This window comes from Protopterus annectens, chromosome 11.part0 (assembly GCF_019279795.1).
Source record: "Protopterus annectens isolate FY-2018-M chromosome 11.part0, PAN1.0, whole genome shotgun sequence".
NCBI classification, from domain to species: domain Eukaryota; kingdom Metazoa; phylum Chordata; order Ceratodontiformes; family Protopteridae; genus Protopterus; species Protopterus annectens.
In genome coordinates, this window is record NC_056745.1 from 1,155,690,785 (window position 1) to 1,155,713,072 (window position 22,288).

The 22,288-nt window shown below is 42.9% G+C and overlaps 1 protein-coding gene across 1 annotated transcript in view; it reads right to left on the minus strand.

Annotated features, from left to right (window-relative positions):
- The window catches only part of DNAJC2 (DnaJ heat shock protein family (Hsp40) member C2), a 1,234,748-nt gene that overhangs the window by 426,095 nt on the left and 786,365 nt on the right, over positions 1-22,288 (minus strand). Inside the window, exon 16 of the mRNA XM_044088515.1 lies at positions 12,582-12,760. Within this exon, the coding sequence (XP_043944450.1) occupies positions 12,582-12,760 (179 nt within the window). The remainder of the gene's footprint in view (positions 1-12,581; positions 12,761-22,288) is intronic.

Below are 22,288 nucleotides of genomic sequence, written 5' to 3' on the forward strand. Positions count from 1 at the left end.
CATCCATTTAGCAATACAGGATGTTCTGGTAGTAGGTTTCTCGGGATCTTGCAGAACCTTCAGTACTCCCACAGGATTTTGATTCCTTTTAGACACCACTTTTCTATCACCCGAAGTGTCAGATGAAAAGTGGACAAGTGAGGGTGAATGAGAGACCCCTTGTCTTGTGTGAGAAGATTCATCCAGTGAGGTAAATTGTGATGATTGCTTTTGGCCAGGTAAAAGAGAAGGGGGAGCCAAGTGTTGTCTGAGCCAAAAGGGGGTCAGCAAGATTCTGAGATCAGAGTCCTTCATGATCCTGTGCAAGGACAATAGAGAGGAAGAGGAGGGTAACAAATAGGAACATTATCTTCCAAGAAAAGGACACAGCATCCACCTGCAAAGTCAGAGGACTTGAACAGAATCGAGGATGTTGTTTTGTTTAGAGGGGAGGTGAAAAGATCCACTAAAGGAATACCCCGCCAATATACTATGTCCAGAAGCATCTCTCTGTAAAGTATCCATTCATGATGATGTGTCCTGTACCTACTCTCAGAGTCTGCCACAAGGTCGTGTACTGAAGGGATATAGACTTCCTTAAGGGTTATCCGATTGTGGATAGCAAAGTCTCTGGCCTGAAGAGCTAGTCTACAAAGAATACAAGACTTTGTGACCCCCCTTTTTTGTTGATGCACCACATGACTGTGGTATTGTCTGTAAAGACCTTTAGAGGGCCTGGAGATCAAAGATAATGGAAGGCCTGCAGAACAAGAATGAGCACCCTCATCTTTATTATGTTGACAAGGTCTGACTGTTAATAATGAGGCCAGAAACCCTGAACCTTCAGATTGTTGGAACTAGCTCCCCACCCATGAAGAGAAGCATCTGCGAAAAGCTCTTGAGTGGGGGGGGAGGAGTCTGAAAAGGCAGGCCTGGATTGAGAAAGATCTGCGGAATCCATACATGAAACTCATATGCGATTCCAAAATTGATGGCTATGAATCAATGTGATTTTCTGGAAGGAAGGCAAATGTTGGACAACATTAACAGAACAGTGGTGATCCAGAAGGAAGCAGAATGTAAGAAAATTCCCTCTGTTGTTGGTGGGTCTTGACGCAAAGAAAGCATTCCACAAAGTAAGCTGGGATTTTGAGTAGGGCAATGGAAGCATTTGCATTCCCTGATAAAATTATAAGGTTGATTAGGACATATGAGAGACTGGAGGCAAAAATTAAAGTGGGATGGATCCACTTTGATAAGTTCTGTTTGAACAGAGGAAGTGCAGGGGTGTCCTCTTTCCCTTTGTTATTTGTATTATACTTAAAACCATCAGCAAAGAAAATAAGGAACTCAAAAATTCAAGGACATAACTTGTATGGCAATCAAGAAATGTTGGTTTTATTTCTAGATATGTTATACCTGATAAAACTAGAAAAGGACATTTCAGTCTTGTGGAACATTCTGAGACTGTTTTAAGTTTTTTTCAGGGTACAAAAGAAAAGAAAAGAAAACAAGGGCAACAACTATAAACTGTGTACACAGACATGAATTGAATGTTTAGCACCATCCATACTTATGAGGACATGATACAATGAAGTACTTGATATGTATTAAAAAGGATTCTGTTATGGCAGCTAAAGATATAAAAAATAGATGACACAAAAAAACAGAGAAATTGGAAGGCATGTTTTATAGATATGGATAGCAAGATACAAGCAAATAAAAAGTTTTTAGTCCCTTTAGTTTTATGCACAGGTCAGGCATATTTTTGTCAGTGAGAGGAGAAGTTGTGGATAGGAATTAGAGTTGAAGGGTTTTATCTGGGAGGGGAAGAGGGCAAGAGTCAAGTGAGATAAATTGATCCAACAGAAGAAGGTGGTTTGGAATTACTGGATTTGAAAGGGTATTTCACAGCTACACAGCTACACAGTTGATACTCCTATACATAGCACAAGCAGAAAGCCACAGTTCAAAATGGAAAGGGATGATGATGATAAAACACTGGGGCAGCTCAAGAAAAAAGGACAAACTGATTTTGGATGCAGTTCCTTAAACAGAATAAGAATAACCATACAGAATATTCATAAAGAAGCAGAAAAGTAATCTAAGAACCAAGCCAACATGAGAATGGAGAAAGGAGATTGTGCCAATAATGATGTCTGCACTTAGGGGTACACAGAATAGGCAAGAGGGGGCAGGAATTCACTGGAGAAAACTGGCAAAGTAACGTATTGGGAGCAAATAATTAGAGAGAGAAAGATAACAGAATGGGAAGAGGCCAAAAACTTATTTTGACTGCAGGCTACATATTACCTCCTCCCCTATCAAAGATTGATATCAAAATATTGGCAAAGAGAAAGAAACAGGGGAGTCCTAAGAAAGACCAGCACTGGTAAATTTTTTAGTAGAATCTAGGACAGAAGCTGGTATTAAAAGAGATAATAGGGCATATAATATATTGCATGATAATTATAAGAATCAATAACAGGACATTAAAGAGGATTGTTAAGAGAGACTGGATAAGCAATTCACAAAAACAATGGGAGGATACATATATGACTCCCAAATATGCAACATAGTGTAGAAGGGTTAGGATTTTTGCTTGGTATTTTTATATCCCAAGCAGACGGAAAATAATTTTTCCTCAAATGGATTGCAAATGTTGGAGAAGTGTGATAGGGAAGAAAGGGGTAATTAGGCACATATTTTCTGGGACTGCAGTGAGTTGGCAGACTTTTCCGCTGCAGACTACTCTGTCAGAAATACTGGGTGAGCAAACTGGTGAAACTAAGGAACATTTTTATTTTTTTTTAAACTGTGATACAAGATCTGAATTGCCTTGTCACAGTAAGGCCTTACTGGGTTTAATTCTGGTAGCTGTCAAAAAAGCAGTTTGTAAAAAATGGAAATCAAAAGTCCAAACCAACTCTACTAGCAGTAATAAATATAGTAACAGAGATAAAAGAACTGAAGTGGGATCTTTAGAAAAGGGTAGGAGAAAATCACATAGAAAGAATGGGAACTGTGAAAACAAATGCAGAATAATGTTTTGGAGAAGGAGTGAGATTTAAGGGACAGAAGGAATTGAATGAGCTATGTAATATTTGACTGACAATGACTGTAAAGATAAGTTATATATAATGTTTGCAACTAAAAATATGTCAATATGGTTGTTTTTCATTTATATAAATGTATGACTGCCTATGTCATAACTAATACCGCAATGCAGAGGTTTATTTATTATTTTATTTAACATTTGTTGACCGGGAAGGTCCAATTAGGACAGAGTCTATTTTCAGCGGAGGCACGGGTGAGACACTCCAGACGCATGTCTTTAGAATGTGGGAGGAAACTGGAGTACCCTGAGGAAACCCACGCGAACACAGGGAGAATATGCTAACTCCACACAGAAGGCACCCCAGCCGAGAATCAAACAGGAGAACCTCTTGCTGTGAGGTGACAACATTAACTGCTGCACCACTGCATTGCCCTTGCTCCTTGTTAAAAAAAATGAAACTCAAGTTTAAGAGGGTAATGCAGGAACCAGAAACTCTAGAGGCTGGTAATGTTGAAGCCAAACTGCTTTAAGGTACATTCAAGCTTTCTCATATGAAGCTTGGCAAACGGTATCATGGGGATGGTAGATGCTATGAACTCCAAGTCTCTGAGAAATTCTCTTGTAGGAATAAGGGAAAGGGAGAGCAGAGACTGGAAATAGGTTACCAAAGACAGAGCCTTAGGAGAAGGAACAGAGACCAACAATTCAGATGGTTTGGATTCTGCAACCCAGAAAAAAATGTGGTCTTGAAAAGTCGTCAGAATTGACTTCTTGAGATTGATGGTGATCAGCAAACTGTGCAGAAGGAGCATGTAAAGTGTAAATTTGAAGAAACTGGTAGGAATCCTGAAGAAGCAGGTCATCTATCTATGGGAATATCTGGACTCCCTGATGCCTTCAAAAGGGTATCACAGGGGCCAGACATTTGAGTGAATACCCTTGGGGCTGCAGAAAGACCAAAGGGCAAAGCAAAGAACTCAAAATGAGAGGAAAAAAATGTAAACTTCTTGAAGAGAGGGTGAATGGGAATATAAAGATAGGCATCCTTTAGGTCAGAAGTGTTTGGGGAAACAGAGTCTGGAGGGAAAGCATCCTGAAAGAAGGAATCTTTAGAAAGGTGTTGATCTAGGAGAGGCCTAGAATGGCTCTCCACTTCTCCTCTTTTTTTAGGAAACCAGAAACATCCTGGAGTAAAAACCTGCTCCTCGTTGGGATTCTGGAACAGGCTGAATGATTCCCTAAGCCAATAGATCTTGCAGGACCACAGCAAAGTGAGGAAGTTAGTTTGGAGGAGGATGAGGAAGACCGGGGTGGGGGTGGATTTCCACACCACGAAATAGCCTTGACTGATGATAAAAAGTACCCAGGAACCTGAAGTAATCTGTTGCCAGACAGGGAGAGACAGGGAAAAGCCTAAGAGATGTGGACATATCTGGCTGAGGGGAGGAGAATAAAATGTATCAAATGAAGAAGGATCTGTCCTGCAAAGGGGGCTTTTAATTTTTAGAAGTCTTGGTAGGTTTATCAGAAAACATGCACTTGGGAACTTTTTTTTCTTTTTTGAGGCTGACAAAGTTGCCTTTAGAAAGACAGTTTCTCTGAAATTTGGGGATATGAGAAAGAATAATTTAAGGTCCTGCATAATTTTACACCTTTGTCATGTAGTGTTTTAAAGTGGTCAGGAGTAGCAGTACCCAAAAGATTTTGGTTGCCCAAAGCAGGATGTAGGACCCTGGCCTTAATATCCTCAGGTAAGCCCTGTATGTGAAGCCAAGAGTACCTCCTCATAACTGAACCTGAAGCAACAACTCTAGAAGATGCATCAGCTACATCATAACTAACTTTGATTGTGACGAGACGCCTGCAAAGTGGAAGTTAATACGGAAGGGGCAATAGTTTTGCTTTCACAGTCAGGAAAGTCTAAGACCCCCCCCCCCCACCCCACTTGAGACAAAAGAACCAGAACATACCTGGTCATATGGGTCTGATAATTAATGGTGGTAAAGGTCACAGTAGCAGAAGCCTAAACTTTTTTTACCCAGCCTCTCCTTAGACAACTGTATGTCAAAAGGGAGAAGTCTGGAAGAGAATAAATCTTGGGCCTGAAGTAGGACACTTGTAAAGGTACTTAAAGGCCTCAGGCACCTTGTATAAATACAGTCAGGCTTCTTAGGGGCTGGGAGTTGGGAATCAAGAGCCAAAAAAAAGCTGTTGCAAACATAACCAGTACGGCAGCAAAAACATGGGGAGCAGCATAAGATTTAGGCAATTCCATTTGTAACAGCTCATGGTACCTCTTTTGTATGTCAGACACCTGGAAGCAATCCAATTTGAAATGCTCCATCATGCAAACCACAATATCCCCAAAAGACAACTCCTCAAAATGAAAATCAGGACTTAAGGAATCCTCTTCACTCTTACATACTGCGTCAGAGGAAGTGATTTGTGAATAGGCTAAGGATTCATCCCCTGAATCCAACTCCTCATCCAAGGAATCAGATTTCCAAGTTCTTTTGGCTGGAGTAGAACACCAAAGAAAAGCAGGGACAGATAAATACCTGTGCGGGCTTTGAACAAACCCTGGGTAAAACCTTGCCATTCTTTATGAGGATAGTTGGCAATGGGAGGGATATGTTTAGTTTTCTGCTTCTATTTTTAATGGTACATCAGCTTTGATCAACAAAGGAGGCTCAGAGCCATGCTTAGACTCTATAAGGGTACTAAGAACCTCTTCACTAATGAGAATCTGGAGAATCCCCTTAGACCTTTGGAAATGATTCGTCATGATTCCCTCTCAACATACCTTGTGTATGTTTGCACAGCCTCAGAGGAAGTGTGAGAAGTCCGTTCCATGCCAGTCTGTAACAAGGTCACAGCACAGGAAAAGTACAGTTGTGTGCACTTACCATAAATGTAGATGTTCGCGTGTATTCACTGTTGCAGTCATCACACTTGGGTTATCTGCCTGCAGGTAGCCCTCAGTCAGCCTGAATACCAGAGTCTTGGGATTTCTGCATCGGATGCTGTCGCTTCTTCCATGATGTCAGGTCGTCATGGGTATAAAACACGCAGCCGACGCTATTACATCAGTTTTTCTTGCCCCAGATGTCAGGAGCTCCCAAAATAGGAAGCAATTACATGGTGTGGAACCCCTCCAGTACAAAAGTAAATACCACTGCCATAAGATATGGCCAAAAAGAGGATAGGCAGAAAGAACAGAAAAGTCAGGGGGCTGGAGGGAGGGTAACCAGGACTGCAACACAGCATACACTCGAACATCTACATTTATGGTAAGTGTACACAACTGTACTATGTTCTTCGTGTTTTACTGTTGCAGTCATCACACTTGGGTTGATTCCCAAAGCTGAGGAAGGGTGGAGGCAGTCAAAAGTATTGGGGCTGCAAGTCTGCTGTGGCAAATCCAGATCTGGATTTAGAAAAAATAGGCAAGTGGTAATGCCTGGTAAAGGTGTGTACAGAACTCCAGGTTGCAGCTTCCAGGATGTCCCTGGTACGGATTCCCCTGAGAAATGCTGTAGAGGTTGAGGTAGCCCTAGTGGAATGAGTTCTGATCCCCTGTAGGGTAGTTTTTCCTTAGTTTTTGTAGCAGAAATGGATGCAGTGTGCTATGAAATGGTTTGCTTTGAAATAGCTTTGCCCTCTGCCCCTGTAGCAAAGCTGAGTAGCAGCTGGTCAGATTTTCTGAAAGGTTTAGTTCTGTTAAGGTAGAACCTGAGCTGTCTGTGCACATGCAAGGAGTGCAGAATCCTTTCCCCTTGATTCTGAGGATTAGGAAAAAGGTTGGTAAATGGATGGATTGGTTTAAAGCCACACTGGATACCATCTTGGGCATAAATGATGGGTTAGTCCTGAGGGAAACCCTGTCCGCATGGAAAATAATGAAGGGTTCCACAGCCGTGCCTGAAACTCAGACACTCTTCTTGCTGAAATAATGGCTAGAAGTAAGGCTGTTTTCCGAGAGAGGAATTTTAACTCTGCTGCAGCAGCAGGCTCAAAAGGGGGGAGCGTGAGTTTCTCTAGTACAAAGTTAAGGTCCCAGACAGGGGTGGCAGCTCTCCTCGGGGGCCTTAAATTGTTAGCTCCTCTCAGGAACTGTTTGATAAGAGGGTGAGAAAAAAGAAGTGGTTCAGTATGGAAACAGGCTGAGATGGCAGAGGCATGGCATTTTAACAGATGAGAAGAACAGGCCTTTGTGGAGTAGCTCTGCTAGGTAATCCAGGATTTGAGGTAAGGTGGGCAAAGCTGTGTCCTTTCCTTGAGACTGTCTCCAAGAACAACATCTTTTCCCCTTTTCTAAACAGGATCTCCTAGTACTAGGCCTTCTGGCCTCAAGCATGACGTCCAGCACCCGTTTGTTGAGGGTTGCTGGTGGTGCATTCAGGGAATAAGCCAGGCTGCAAGGTTCAGGGTTTGCAGCTGTGGATGCAAAATCTGTCACTCCTGCTGGGACAGCAGGGAGGGGGGTCTGATGTAGGTGCCCAGATGGCACTGCTGTCAGACTGCATAGGAGTGGGTACCAGTGCTGGCGTGGCCAGTCTGGGGCAATATGGATTGTCCTTGGCAGTCCTGCTTGATCTTGAGTAGTACTTTTGAGAGGAGGGGCAGAGGGGGAAAGGCATAAATTGAGAGGTTTTCCCATGTAAAGGATAGGGCATCCAATTTCCATGCTTGGCTGTGGGGATTTCTGGTGCAAAATTTGCTCAATTGATGGTTTAGGGGGGAGGCAAAGAGGTCCACCTCTGGAGTCCCCCACCTGTGGATTAGAAGTTTGAATGAGTTGGGTTCCAGCTTCCACTCGTGTGGGTCCAGTAGATTTCTGCTTAAGTCGTCTGCCAATTAATTTTGTTTGCCTGGCAGGAATTGAGCTTGCAGGTGCACTTGGTTGCACAAGACTGTGTTCCACAGGGCCATGGCTAACATGCAGAGAGGGTAGGAATGAGTTCCCCCCTGCTTGTTTATGCACCACATAACTTTGGTGTTGTCTGTCCTTATCAGAAGTTGTCCTGGAAGGATAAGGTATATGAAAGGTTGTCAGAGCATTCTGTACAGCTAACATTTCTTTTTGATTGATATGCAGGGGAATTTGTCCTGGGCTCCAATTGCCTTGAATGCATTTGCCTGCCATGTGAGCCCTCCACACACAGTCTGATGCATCTGTTGTCAGGGTTTGGGTGGCAAGGGGTTGAGTGAAAGGCAGTCCCTTGTTGTGGTTGCATGCCTCTGCCCACCAAAGGAACTCTGCCCTTAGACAAGGTACGATAGGAATCAGTGTTTCCAGGTCCTGAGAATGTTGACACCTGAGGCTTTTTAAGTACCACTGAAGTTTCCTCATATGCAGTCTTGCATATGGAATTAGAATGCATGAGGCCATGAAACCTAGGGTTTGCAGTATTTTTCTTGCAGATAACTGGGTTTTGGCAACCATTAGTTTGAAGTAGTTTGTCAAATAAACCCGTTTTTCTGGTGTTAGGAATGCTATCTTGGAAGATGTGTTCAAGCCTGCTCCCAGGAATACAAATCTTTTGGCTGGGCACCAGTTGCGATTTCTTTTCGTTCATGGTGTACCCCAGAGAAGTCAGAAGTCTCTTTAAAAATGCCAGGTGCTGAAGTAGCAATTTCTGACTGTCCGCCTGAATCAGAAAATCGTCCAAGTATGGGTAAATTTGAATATTTCTCTGCCTGTAGTATGCAATGGCTGGAGCCAGCCACTATGTAAATACCCTGGGTGCAGTAGATAAGCCAAAGGGAAGTGCAGAGAACTGATAGTGCATAGAGCCTTACCTGAAACGTAGATATTTCCTGGAAGATTCCCTATGGGGGTGTGCAGATAAGCTTCTTTTAAGTCTAGGGTGACTAGCCAGGTATCCTTGGCTAGCATAGGAAAATGCTGTTGCAGAGTCAACATTTTGAATTTTGGGACCACCAGGAAGGTGTTGAGAATTGACAGATCTAGAATAGGGCACCAACAGCCCTCTTTTCTGGGCACCAGAAATAGTCTAGAGCAGAAACCCTGTCCCCTTTGCTCTATTGGCTCAGGTTGAATAACCCTGACACTAAGAAAAAGTACTTGCTTTTGAGCCTCTGCCCACTGGTTTGGAAGAAGGTCTGGCAACCCCGCTTGGGGTTGGCAGTGATTGGAAGTAGAATGTTTAGGACCCATCGGTCCTGGGGAATTGACATCTAGTTTTGTGCATGCAGGGAGAGTTTTCCTCCTAGGGGTGCAAGCACTTGGGCTTTGCCGGGAAGGAAGATACACAAGTCATTGTGAACTTTTTCCATAAGGGGGTGGCTTACCACTCCCTGTTTTAGAGGAGGACGCACTCCATATTTTAGATCTCTGCATGCCCAGAGACTGTAGTCTTGGTGGCCTGGTGGCCTGTTGCCCCTGGGTTTGGACTGAGAATACCTGGAAGGGACTGGAAAGGACCAGTTTTTAGAAGGCCAATGCCTACTGAATCTAGGTGGCTGCATCTATAAGAAATCTTTAACAGTTTGCATAGATTTAGCTTTGTCCTCGATCTTTTTAAGAGCTTCTTCTGCTTTAGTGCCAAACAACCTTTCCTGGTTTAATGGATCATCTAGTAATTTTGCTTTGACATGGTCTGGCAAGATTTGCTCCTTCAGCCAAGCATGCCTTGTGACAGCAGCCCTGCAAGAGGCTTCTAAGGCATCAAAACCACATTGCAAAGTATGTTTACTAACTTGGTTTGCAGAATGCATTAACTGTTCTGCACAATCTGGAAGCAAAAACATTTTTGTTTAATTAGTTCCATAACATGCTGCTGGTACCTTCAACATGTGAAACTGGCAAATCAAAGCACAGATGGCAACAGTTGCAGAAGTATATACCTTCTCACCCTGTCTAAAGTTCTAGAACCCCTGTCTGAAGGGGTAGGGTTTTTGGCTGTAGTTGCCTTAATGCCTTTAGGTCCCTGGGAAATCGTCTCTGGATCCGCAGTGGGATTCTTAAAGAGAAATTTGTGAGAGTCAGGTACTCTTGTAGTACCTGTCAGGCTTTCTAGGAGCTGGTGGTACAGTATCCGGAGTAAGACTGGATACCATGAAGACATCATCTACAATGTCCGGGACAGGTGGTATAGCTAGAGGCCTGTACTGAGGCAAGTCTAAAAATTCTCTGAGTCTCTTTTTGGACTGAGGATAGTCCTGGCATTCCCAGTAGAAATGCTCTCAAAGTATGCAAGGTTTCACCAAAAGAAAAGTCCTCTGGAGGGGAGGCAGAGGGTATGGAATCCTCTGCATCTGAATCCTCATAGGTAGATAAGGGTATGTCCTGGTACTCAGTGGGATGAGAGTCATTGGAATCATGGTCTGTACTATCAGAAGGAAAATCAATTTGTTGTCTTTTAGAGGGGGAAGGCTGGCTTCCCCTAATTAAAGTTATATGGTCTTCAGCCATTCTAAGCATTTGTTTCTGTGGCAAGGGAGCTTGAGCATGCATCTAGGCGTAGTGCAAACTCTGGGCCTGAGAAACTCGGTATTTTTAGTCAAAAACAAAGCTGTCGGTTTAATGCGAACATCGGAAGGTTGGAATACACCCTCAGAAGCCTGTGCCTGCACAGCGGCTCCAGCCCATCCAAGGTAGAGACATCCGCAGGTTTCATAGTCGAACAAGCATCTTGCGGCATACTGGACTCCGAATGGGTCTCAGCAGAGGCCTGCAAGCCTGTAGAAGTGGGTATCAGGGACTGCGAAAGTGCCTCACTGAGTACCGGTGAACTGGCGACTAGCTTAACAGAAGCTTCGTCGGCAGTTTTGGCCCTATGCGGTCTGTCTCTGTCCTTACATTTTTTTCAGAAGCTCGGCAGTCAGATGGCTTATGGAAGCCATTTCAGAAAATGGAGACCAAGAGCGTAAGAATTTAGCGACAAATATAGCCTGACGAAGAATAGTTTGGGCGTTAAACAAGGCACAAAACCTGCAGTGAGGAACGTCATGGTCTGGGCCTAAACAGGTGATGCAATAAGAATAAAAATCTCTGTGAGGTATTTGCTTTCCATAGGCAAGACAATTGTTAACTTTTTCTGACATTGGTTAGAGCAAGAAAAAAGGATCCCCAACGGGGTACTTGGCTTTAGAAGACTTCAGGTTTGAAACTCAAAAAATTAAAATTTCAGGAAGCGGCCGACCGGCACTTGTGAACTGCTTCTGCTTCGGGCTCCCACGCGCCAAGAAAAGCTGATGTAATGGCGTTGGCTGTATGTTTTATACCCATTACATGGAAGAGGCCACAGCATCTGAAGCAAAAATCCCAAGACTGGTATTAGGGCCAACTGAGGGCTACCTGCAGGCAGATAACCCAAGTGGGATGACTGCAACAGTAAAACAGGAAGAACATCTGGAAATGGCACCATAGATTCTTTAAGGTCTTCACCCACCTCAAGACAGATGTACAGTAGAGGCTGGACAGCAGCAGATTCTTCTTCTTGAGAGATGGCTGTACCTCAAGGATAGTGAATTTGACCATGACACCCTAGTTCAATGGTTCTCAAGATAGATAGACAATGCAGACAGATGGCTGTGAAGAGTTTTTAGAACAAAAATATGGCAGGTGGATCACTGGATATGGTCATTTGTAGCAACTAAACAGAACAGTCACTTCTCTTGACTATCATTATGGGGAATCTGCCTCCCACACATTTTCCCATCTTTGAGAAGGAAAAAAGGAACCCCAACAGGGTAATTATCTCTAAATGGCTCAGCAGAAACCAGCTCATTCAGACTAACATTCAACCATGGTGTCTGGTCTGGCAGCAAATAAGCTCAGAGTACTGAGCCTGTGTGTCACCTTTATGCCCTATGCCTGTGCAGGAAGCATACATCTGATGTATGATACTGGGAGAATGTAAAGGCTTCAGTATACTGGCCGGACTTTGAGCTATCTCTTGCAGAAGATCCCACTTAAAATGAATACTGCAACTGTGAAAAGCAGGGCATATACTGCTATCGTAAGATCTTGCACAACTGTACTGCAACAGTGACAAATAAGGAAGAACAAATACTAGGAATAGGGGCTAGGTCTGGCCTTCTAGTGTGCAGTATAATGACACAGTGTACTATGATGCAAGGCACATGCAAACATCATGTGAAGTTTCAGAAAGAAAAACAGTTGAAATGGAAACAGTAAAAGTAATGCCTTTCGGAAAGAGAATGGACACTATTCCACTCACAGACCCACTGAGATGGGTTCCATCCTGTCAGATCTACTGCAGTCTTATTCTCTCAGTTATCAATACTGTTTACCTACAATCATATAAAAAACAACTGTAATGGCTTTTGTCAAAGGGAACAAGCTCTGAAAGCACAATACACATCACCACCTGCAGTCACAGAAAAAAACATTATAATGTAAAAAAAATCTAAACTTTGCAGCACTCTACATTATGTTTCTGTAATTCAACATTCAGTGAAAATTATTTACTTGTACTTTCATTTTACTTATTTTTTTCCCATTACAACTTTTCTTCTAAAGGTAATTTTTGATGCTGCAAAAAGTGCTTTGTACCTTGAGTTAGTTCCAGCAGGAAAAAGGTTCACAGCTTTGATCAGCAGCTGCAAATCATCATCTGGCCAGTTTTTACTTCCACTTCCACCAGATGACTGTTCTGCACTCCTTGAAGCCTGACGTAGTTGGGCTTCAGCCTCTTCCTTCTCTTTTTGTATTTGTGCGTTGACCTCCTCTATCTAACTTGGCATTAAACACAAAAAAAGGCAAATCTTTACCAAAATACTTAAGCAGTCCAAGACAAACATCAACAGATACGGAATTTTTAACATTCCAATAATGGCAATCTCCTCTGAAATTAACTCAGCTTAGCCACATTGGCACCCTAACTATAAAAAAATAAATGTTCTTGTAAAATGATTACACTGTCATGTCTTCAAATTATAATGAATATTTGACCAAGAAAACATATTGAAGAATTAACTTCTACCTAGCTCCTTTGTACTTTTTAAATTATTAAAAGTCAAAAGAACTGAGCAGAATGACCATTTGACACAATGCCTACCATTAATATTGCTTTTAAAAATCAAAACAACTTTAGAGGAAATTCTGGAAACAGGCCAAACAACTTTTCATCTGTATGGATTGCAGCCAACAGAATACTGTGACAATGGATTTTATCAAACAGACAACTACATAAAACTGAAGGGTAAGCTCTGCATACATTAAATGTGCAGTCAAATGCAGCCTTACAGATTATAGAAGAGGTGGGCTAAGGCAATCTGTGTGGCCGGAAAACGTCGTAGGTCTGAGGTTTAACATAGGTTTGGCAACAGTAAGCCAAAACGCAATGGAAAAAATGTGTGGAACCAAATACAGCGCAGGACAGGGGCTATACTCAGGATAACTCTGCAAGAACCCACCAACAAATGCTCAAACCCTTACAGCAGCATCAAAATCCTTATCTACTGCAACTTTTGATGTCTCCTTTCCTTAAAGGAAGTGATTACCTAACCTTCTATACAGAGTAATACAATCGAACATTTCTCAAGCACTATGTTCACTGAATGTTACAGTAAAATAAACTGAGGTACCCAAAGGATTTTTTTTTTTTGCAAAAAAGTATTTTCTTTTTACAATCTCTACTATTACTCTTACAACAAGCAGGCCACAAGGAATACGAAGGTATCAACAGCAGCTCTGGAAGATGCTGCATTTCTGGTCACTGAAATTCTACAGACATGTCATGTAGGACCCTAATGCAGTCTCAGATATTCAAAAGCACCTCAGCAGAAAGGCTCTTATTTTCTTACCTAATAATCCCAGCCACCAGGCACAGCCATTCAGTATTAGTGATCAGCAATTCACAGCCAAAGTCCACCTTCCCATGTTGTTGTGTCTTTCGGCTTTTCCCGGTTAGGGGTCGCCACAGCGGAACTCCGGTCCGCTAATGATTGGCAGTAGATTTTTACGTGCCAAGTTGCCAGCCCTGACGCACAACCTTCAACGAAGGTACGCCCATTCACGCACGTCTCCAGACAGAAGACGCTCTAGCTGAGAATCGAAAAGTCCCAAGTCCACCTTCCTATGACATTCCCAAAATGCAGACCAAGAGAAAATAACTCTGGAAGATCCAGCCCCATCCTCCTTCAGTTTTATCCTGATCAAATCAATGCCTGATGAAAAATCAAAGCAAAAAATATAATAACTACTGTCTACAAAATATCCAAGGGAAGAAGGGAAAGCATGAGTGCCTGCTTGTTGATATTAAACTACAAGATATTCCTAAGTAACAACCATCTTTTCATGGAAATCTCAGCAATATAACATGTAGGACTGCTTTAGCAAAGCAAGCATTGAATTTAGGACAATTAGACTAAGCCCAATAAAAGGCAAAACGTTCTGATTAGGAAGGTGCAAAAAGGTTTCTTATGGACCGAATTTACAATGAAGATAACCTGACAGATTTGGCACTCCTCTCTCAGAAAGGTGCTGCCTGGGCTATAAGGGTTTACACTTTTATTCCAACAGCTAATTTGGTGCACAAAGCCTATCGGGCAAACACTGTTTTAGACTGAAAGACCAGTAAACAAAACAATGGTGAAGGGAATCATTAACTGCTTTAACGGTCTCAAAGGTACAGTGTAATCTATGCAGCATCACAAAGCCGCCACACCCCCACCCACCCACACAATGTACTTAAGTGTTTTCCCCTCTGTTAGCTTGACCTGGAAAAGATACTGGCAGGTTAAAACATAGTTCCTAATTGACATCAAATCCACCCTGGTCAAAAATATGTGATTCATAGACGCACTATGACCTCCTTCCACAAGAAAAATCAATAAGATTCCAAATAATAAAGGGCCTGGAGTTCTAGACTCCACAGTAATGATGCAATAGCATCCAGGAGGAAATAACAGTTATCATCTTACTGTATCATTTGGCATACAAGATCTTCCTTGATGGGACCTTGTTCAAGTAGCAGTTTAATCAAATTCAGCAGTTTTTTTCCTGTAAAATTCCATGACTGAGGATACAGGTGTCTCCCTACTGACAGATGTGATTAACTTCCCAGCTACATAAGCAGATGTGCCCTCAGAGTCTGCTAATTTGTTCCCATACCATCAACAAGCACCATCCTGCAAAACATGGAATAATGCAGGTAGGATGGTATTTTATAAAACTTGTATGCAACTGCCTAATTTATAGCAAAATCCAACAGCAGTAGCAGCAGCTTGTGGAAGACCATTCATCCACATAGCGTGATGAAGTGAGGATACTTCTAAATCAATATCAAGGAGAGCCCTCAACTGACATTACAAATGTATGTTACATCCAACAGTAAGATACACACCTTTGATGGGTTAGGCAGAATTCCAAGCAGTACCACCAGGATGGAAGGAGCTAGCGGAGCAAGCATTTGCAAAACACATATGATCAACTACTGGTAAGTGAGTTCTCAAATACGTCTTTCAGAATCACAGTCAAGAAAATAAATTGTTATTCTATTTACATTTTCTGGAACAGGTTGTCCAAAACACTCTGGCTTATTTTAAGTGAAGTCAGAGGGGAATAAGAAGCTCGACGCAGAAATCTTATAATATCTAGTGACACTACAAATCAAGGCCAGGTGATCATGACACACGTTTACAACTGAGGCATAGCTGAAGTAGGCAGTGGAGGTAGTCAACCCTCTAATGGAGTTGGGTTTAACTGAAATGGTCAAATTGCTGATGGCAAAAGAGAGCACAGCTGGTAATCCACTTCGTAACTGCATACCTAACAATAACAAGCCTTTCCTCCCCTGCAACAAAAGTAACGAACAAATGGTCCAACTTCATCAACTCATGCAACTGCTCACAGTAATACTAGAGCCGCTGATGCAGATCTCCCTCCCCCATCTTTTTTTGCCATACATAAGTATGGGTGGCAGGTTCAGGAAACTCTCCCCAAAAAAGTTTTGAGGAAAAAACAGAAAATTATGCACTTGTCATAACAAAAGATCTGAAAGAAGTGCACCCATCTTTGGTAATTAATCATGCTACTAAAAATACTACTAGGTGATGACGATATCAATTGATTTAACATAACCTCTAACCCTCCTTCATCTGTTGCCCTCCCACATTATATAAAGACATCAAATTCTTTGACTGTATCCTAGTATCAGACCCTAGCAAATTCAACAACACAAGTATAATGTCAGACTCTCTCAGTGACCATCTCCCAGTCTATAACCACCAGGCATCTCTCACATCCACTTAAACAGAATATTTATAAAACACCAGCCTAAGTTTAACCAATACGTATTTACTACTGCTTTATCATCTATTAACTAGAATGTCCTGAAAGGACCCTAGAAGGAAGGGACTAAAAACAAATAATGTAATTTGGCCATCCAAAGAGAGTAGAATGCTAATGCAGGACAGAGAAAACGCATGTAAAGAATGGCAAAAATATAAAACAACACAGTATATCAGAAAATTCAGAATGACCCATACATACTAATAAGCAAATATATGAAGACAAAAAATATACTACAACATTCAAAACAATGCTAAACATAATCCTAAAAAGTCCAGTCAGCCATTAAAGAAATTTTACATCCTGGAAAAAAACTCAACCCTAATCCCTGTCCCAATAACTCACCACTCAAAACTGCAATAGAATTCAATTCTTATTCCAAAGATAGTACAGTATCCCTAAAGTACAGTTTTGTACCTACCATAAATGCAGATGTTCAAGTGTTCACCCTGCTGCAGTCATCACACTTGGGTTATCCTGTCGTCAGGTGGGCTCGCAGTCGGCCAGAATTCCATTCCAGCGTCGGTTGCTGTCACCTCTTTCCTGACGTCAGTGCACCAGGGGTATATATAATGCAACAGACGCCATTTTCTTCAGTTTTTCTTGCCCCAGATGTCAGGTGCCCCCAAAAAAGGTGGTCAGAAATTAGTACCAAATGGAGTAACCTCTGCACAAACACAAAATCCCTTCAGCTATAAGCAAATACATCAGTAAGGTATTGAAGAGATTTAGCCAGTAGATAAGAGGAGATGGAGGGAGGGTAACCTGGACTGCAGCAGGGTGAACACTCGAACATCTACATTTATGGTAGGTACAAAACTGTACTATGTTCATCGTGTTACCCTGCTGCAGTCATCACACTTGGGTTGAATCCCAAAGCTAAGATAGGGAGGAGGTTATCATAGAGGGTTAGTGGAGGCTATAAGGCCCTGCAGAACTGCAGTGGCGAAGCCCGCCCTGGTCTTAGAGGAAAGAGGTAAGTGATGGTGTTTGGTAAAGGTGTGTACTGAACTCCAAGTTGCAGCTTCTAAAATCTCCTTGGTTGGAATCCCCCTGAAAAAGGCTGTAGAGGTAGCTGTTGCCCTGGTAGAGTGGGACCTAATGGTAGCAGGAACTGGTTTCCCATGATGGGTATAGCAGAAACGTATGCAATGACCTATCCATTTAGAAATGGTTTGCTATGATATAGCCTTCCCTTGAGAAGCTGTAGCATAGTATACAAAGAGCTGGTCAGATTTTCTGAAAGTCTTAGTTTTGTCCAAGTAGTAACAAAGTTGCCTGTGAATGTCCAAGGAAAGCAGGAGTCTCTCACCATTGTTCTGTGGATTTGGGAAGAAAGTGGGTAAGTGGATGGTTTGATTTAAACCTGTATTGAGAAATTTGAGGCAATATCCATGGTGGGTTGTGAGTCATATTCTTCAATAGCGGGTACCAGTGCTGGCGTGGCCAGTCTGGGGCTATGAGAATCAGTCGAGGTTTCTCCTTTTTGACCTTCAAAAGAACCTTTGTGAGAAGAGGTAATGGAGGAAAGGCATATGCTGTCAGGTTTTTCCAACTGAAGGAGAGAGCGTCCACTTTCCAAGCTTGATGGTGGAATGTCCTTGTACAAAATTTTGTCAGCTGGTAGTTTTGAGGACTGGCAAACAGGTCTATATTTTGTAGACCCCATCTGTGAGTTAACATTGTAAATATTTGTGGGTCTAGCTTCCACTCGTGGGGATCTTTGATGTTTCTGCTTAGGTCGTCTGCCAATGTGTTTTTCTGTCCTGGCAAGAATTGAGCCTGTAACTGGACTTGGTAGGCCAGAGCTGTGTTCCATAAGATTATTGCTTGCCTGAAAAGAGGGTAGGAATGTGTGCCCCCTTGTTTATGTACCACATTACTGTGGTGTTGTCCGTCTTTATTGCAAGTTGTCCTGGCTGTAGTAGATCCTTGAAGGCTGTCAGAGCTTTCTGTACAGCTAGAATCTCTTTTTGGTTTATGTGCAGTTTTCTTTGTTCTGCAGTCCATAGCCCTTGAATGCATTGCCCTGCCATGTGTGCTCCCCAAGCATAGTCTGAAGCATCTGTTGTGATAGTTTGCCTGGGAGGGAGCAAGATGAAAGGCTGACCCTTGTTGAGGTGACATGCCTGTGCCCACCATAGAAATTCCTGTTGAAGGCAGGGAATGAGAGATATCACTGTGTCCAAGCTGTGGCTGTGTTGAGACCATATGCGTTTTAGGTACCACTGTAATTTCCTCATATGCAGTTTTGCAAATGGTATTATCAGAATGCAAGATGCCATGAAGCCCAAAGCCTGCAGAATTTTTCTTGCAGTTAATTGGATCTTTGTTGCCATTGTTTTGAAATATTGAGTCAGTTGTAATTGCTTGTCTGGTGTAAGATAAGTCTTCTGGGCTGTTGTGTCTAAGCTGGCACCCAGGAATGTCATTTTTTGTGAGGGTACAAGTTTTGACTTCTTTTCGTTTACTGTATACTCCAGACAATTTAGTAGATGCTTCACAAAAGCCAGATGTTGTAAGAGAATGTCCTTTCTTTCTGCTTGGATGAGGCAGTCGTCCAGATATGGACATATTTGAATTCCTCTTTGTCTGCAGTATGCAATTACTGGTGCCAGGCATTTTGTGAATACTCTGGGCGCAGTAGATAAGCCAAAGGGCAGTGCAGAGAATTGATAATGGGTTGAACCGAACCTGCAATGAAACGGAGGTATCTTCTGCAACTTTGTCTGATAGGGACATGCAGGTATGCCTCCTTGAGGTCCAACGTTACCAGCCATGCTTCCTTGCCCAACATGGGAAGTAGCTGCTGTAGTGTTAGCATCTTGAATTTGGGAAATTGTAAGTAAGTGTTTAGAATAGAAAGGTCCAGAATTGGTCTCCAAGCATTTTCTTTCCTGGTACTAGGAAGAGTCTTGAGTAAAATCCTTGGCCTTGCTCTTGAGTTGGTACCCTTTGAATGGCTCTCATGGCCATGAGAGCTGTAATTTGTTTTTGAGCCTCTGCCCTTTGATTTTGTGGCAGGTTTGGCATTCCTCTTTTTATTAGCAAGGTGTGAAAGTGGAATCTGTATCCTCGTAAAATTATGTCTAGGACTCATTTGTCCTTTGTGATCATGTGCCAGTTGTCTGCAAATAGTGCTAGTTTCCCCCCCCCCAAGGGGGCTGACAAAAGAGCTTTGTTTGGCCAGCTGAGGTGCAAGTCATTCAGTTTGCCTTCTGGTAGGTCGAGACCTGTCTTCTCCTCACTTCTGGGTTGGAGTGCCCCATTGGCGAGGCTTATACTGAGCTTGTGGTTGTCCTCTGCCCCTTGGGCGTCTGTATTTACCCCCCTGAGGCCTAGTCAGTGGCTGGAAAGGACCAATTTTTTGTTGGCCAGTTTCTGCTGAAGTGAGGGGGTTGTACTTGTAGAAAATCTTTGACTGTCTGCATTGAATTCGCCTTATCTTCCATTTTCTTTAAAACTTCTTCTGCTTTAACACCAAAAAGAACATCCTGCTGTAAGGGAGCATCTAATAGTTTTGCTTTAACATGATCAGGCAGACTTTGTTCTTTTAACCAGGCATGCCTACATATAACTGATCCAGTGACAGCTGCTCTGCAGGAGGCCTATAAAGAATCAAACCCACATTGTAAGGTATGTTTGCCCATCTGCTCGGTGGCGTGCAACAAATCCTGTACTTCTTTAATTTCAGATTGTTGAGGTAAGGTGGTTATCTTTTGTTTTAACTGAAAGATCAGAAATTGCTGATACTTAAGCATATGAAATTGACAGTTTAGTGCTCTCATAGCTAAAGTGGCTGAGGTGTAAACCTTTTCCCCCCCCATCTGTCTAGTGCTCTTGAATCCCTTTCAGAAGGTACTGGATTTTTAGCCATGGAAGCCTTAGCCCCCTTGGGACCCTGGGAGATAGTGTCTGGGTCAGCTACTGGGCTTTTGTAAAGGAATTTGTGGGAATCAGGTACTCTGTAGTATCTGTCAGGCTTGGCCAGGGCAGGAGGTATAGAGTCAGGGTTGAAACTGGATTCTAAGCAGACATCATCCACAATGTCCAAAACAGGAGGGATGGCTAGAGGTCTGTGTTGGGGGAGTAAAAGAAACTCTCTCAGCCTTTTCTTGGAATCAGAGTAATCCTGACCTTCCCAGTGAAAATGTTCCCTTATAGTGTGTAAAGTTTCCCCAAAAGAGTAATCTTCTGGAGGGGAAGCTGAGGGAATAGATTCCTCAGCATCAGAATCTTCATAAGGAGAGAAGGAATAGTCTTGGTCCCCAGAGGAATCCGAAGAAATAGACAGATGTTCAGAAGAAACAGATTCTTCCTCTTGTCTAGGCCTTTTGTCAGGAGGAGGCTGTGAATCCCTGATAAGACAAATCAAAATCTTCTGCCATTTTCAGCATCTGTTTCTTAGGCATAGGGCCTTGAACAGGTGACTGAAGTGAAGCCTTTTTCGATTTAGGAGTCTTCGACTTGGAAAACAGTTTGACTGAAAGCGTCGTCGGTCTGAAAACGCCTTCAGAAACCGATGGCGTTTCAGAAGTACCGACGTCCTTGGAAGGTAAATTGTCGGTAGGGCCTGAAATAAAAGGCTGCGTCGGCCTAGTACATTCCGGCAAAATGTCTGTAGCGGTCTCGGGTTCCAGAACTGCGGTAGTCAGAGGCTGCGTTGGAGCCTCACTGATAACCGGAGACCGGATCAACCGAGGCCTCGGAATCGTGCTTAGGCCTGGGCTGTTGGTCCTTGTCCCTGCGTTTTATGTGCACGCCGGTAGTCGGTAGCTCCGACGGCATGTTATAGTTAAATTTTCTACCATAAAACTGTCGTGCAAAAATCAAATCGTCTTTTAATAGTACGTTTATTAAATCTAGCACAAAAACGACAAGTGACGTCGTGATCAGGGCCTAGGCAAGGTATGCAAAAAGAATGAAAATCCTTATGAGGTATTTGCTTCCCACAAGAAATACAACTGTTAACTTTTTCTGACATCGGTCTGAGGCAAGAAAAGTTTCCCCAATGGGGTACTTAGCTTTATAGAAGACTTCGGTCTGAAATTCGAATTCAAAAATCTTAGGAGTTGGCCGACCGGGCACCGCGCGGCAAGAAAGACTGAAAAAAATGGCGTCGGTTGCAATATTTGTACCCCTGGCGCACTGACGTCAGGGATGAGGCGACAGCAACCGACGTCGGACTAAGACTTTGGAAATCCAGCCGACTGCGGGATCGCCTGACGACAGGATAACCCAAGTGTGATGACTGCAGCAGGGTAACACGATGAACATCGTGAAGGACGCGTTTAACAAATTGTTTAGCCTCAAATCTACTAGATGGAGGGGGGGAATAAAGCAGACAGGCAGAAATAGCTGATGTAGCCTTTCACTGAAGAGCAAGCCTAGCCAGCACTGAGCAATTCATACAAAAAAGAACCAAAGGGACTTCCACTGACAGTGGATCTTGGTTTTGTGAGACACCAAATTGAAAATCTCTTCCATTTAGGCAAGATTGTCTGAGATTGAGTTTCCTAGCCTCCTGCAGGACCCTTAGCACATCCACAGAGAAAAGGTCTCTAAAAGGAATTAAAATCCTATCACCCACAGAGTCAACTGAAGGGTAGACACGCGGGGATGGATTAGAGTTCCTTTGTCTTGCGTAAGAAGGTCTGCCCCGTCAGGTAACTTGTGGAGACTGCTGTTGCTCATGCGATGCTATGACTCAAGATGAACAGGTGGGCTAGTTCGTTTATATAGGTTCATAGGTAGGTACTATGCTATCGACCCGAGGGCCAACGTAAGCCTAGCCAACAAGGTTCCCTGGCTTACGCCACCTAAGAAAGTTATTTTCCTGTGCGCCACTGTCAAGCAGAGCCACAGAAGTGATGCCCAGGGTATATTTCCTATTTCCCATCCACTCATCAAGATTTTTCTTGGAGTGCTAATGAAGAATTTTGCTTGACATAGATGGGCAGCCTGTT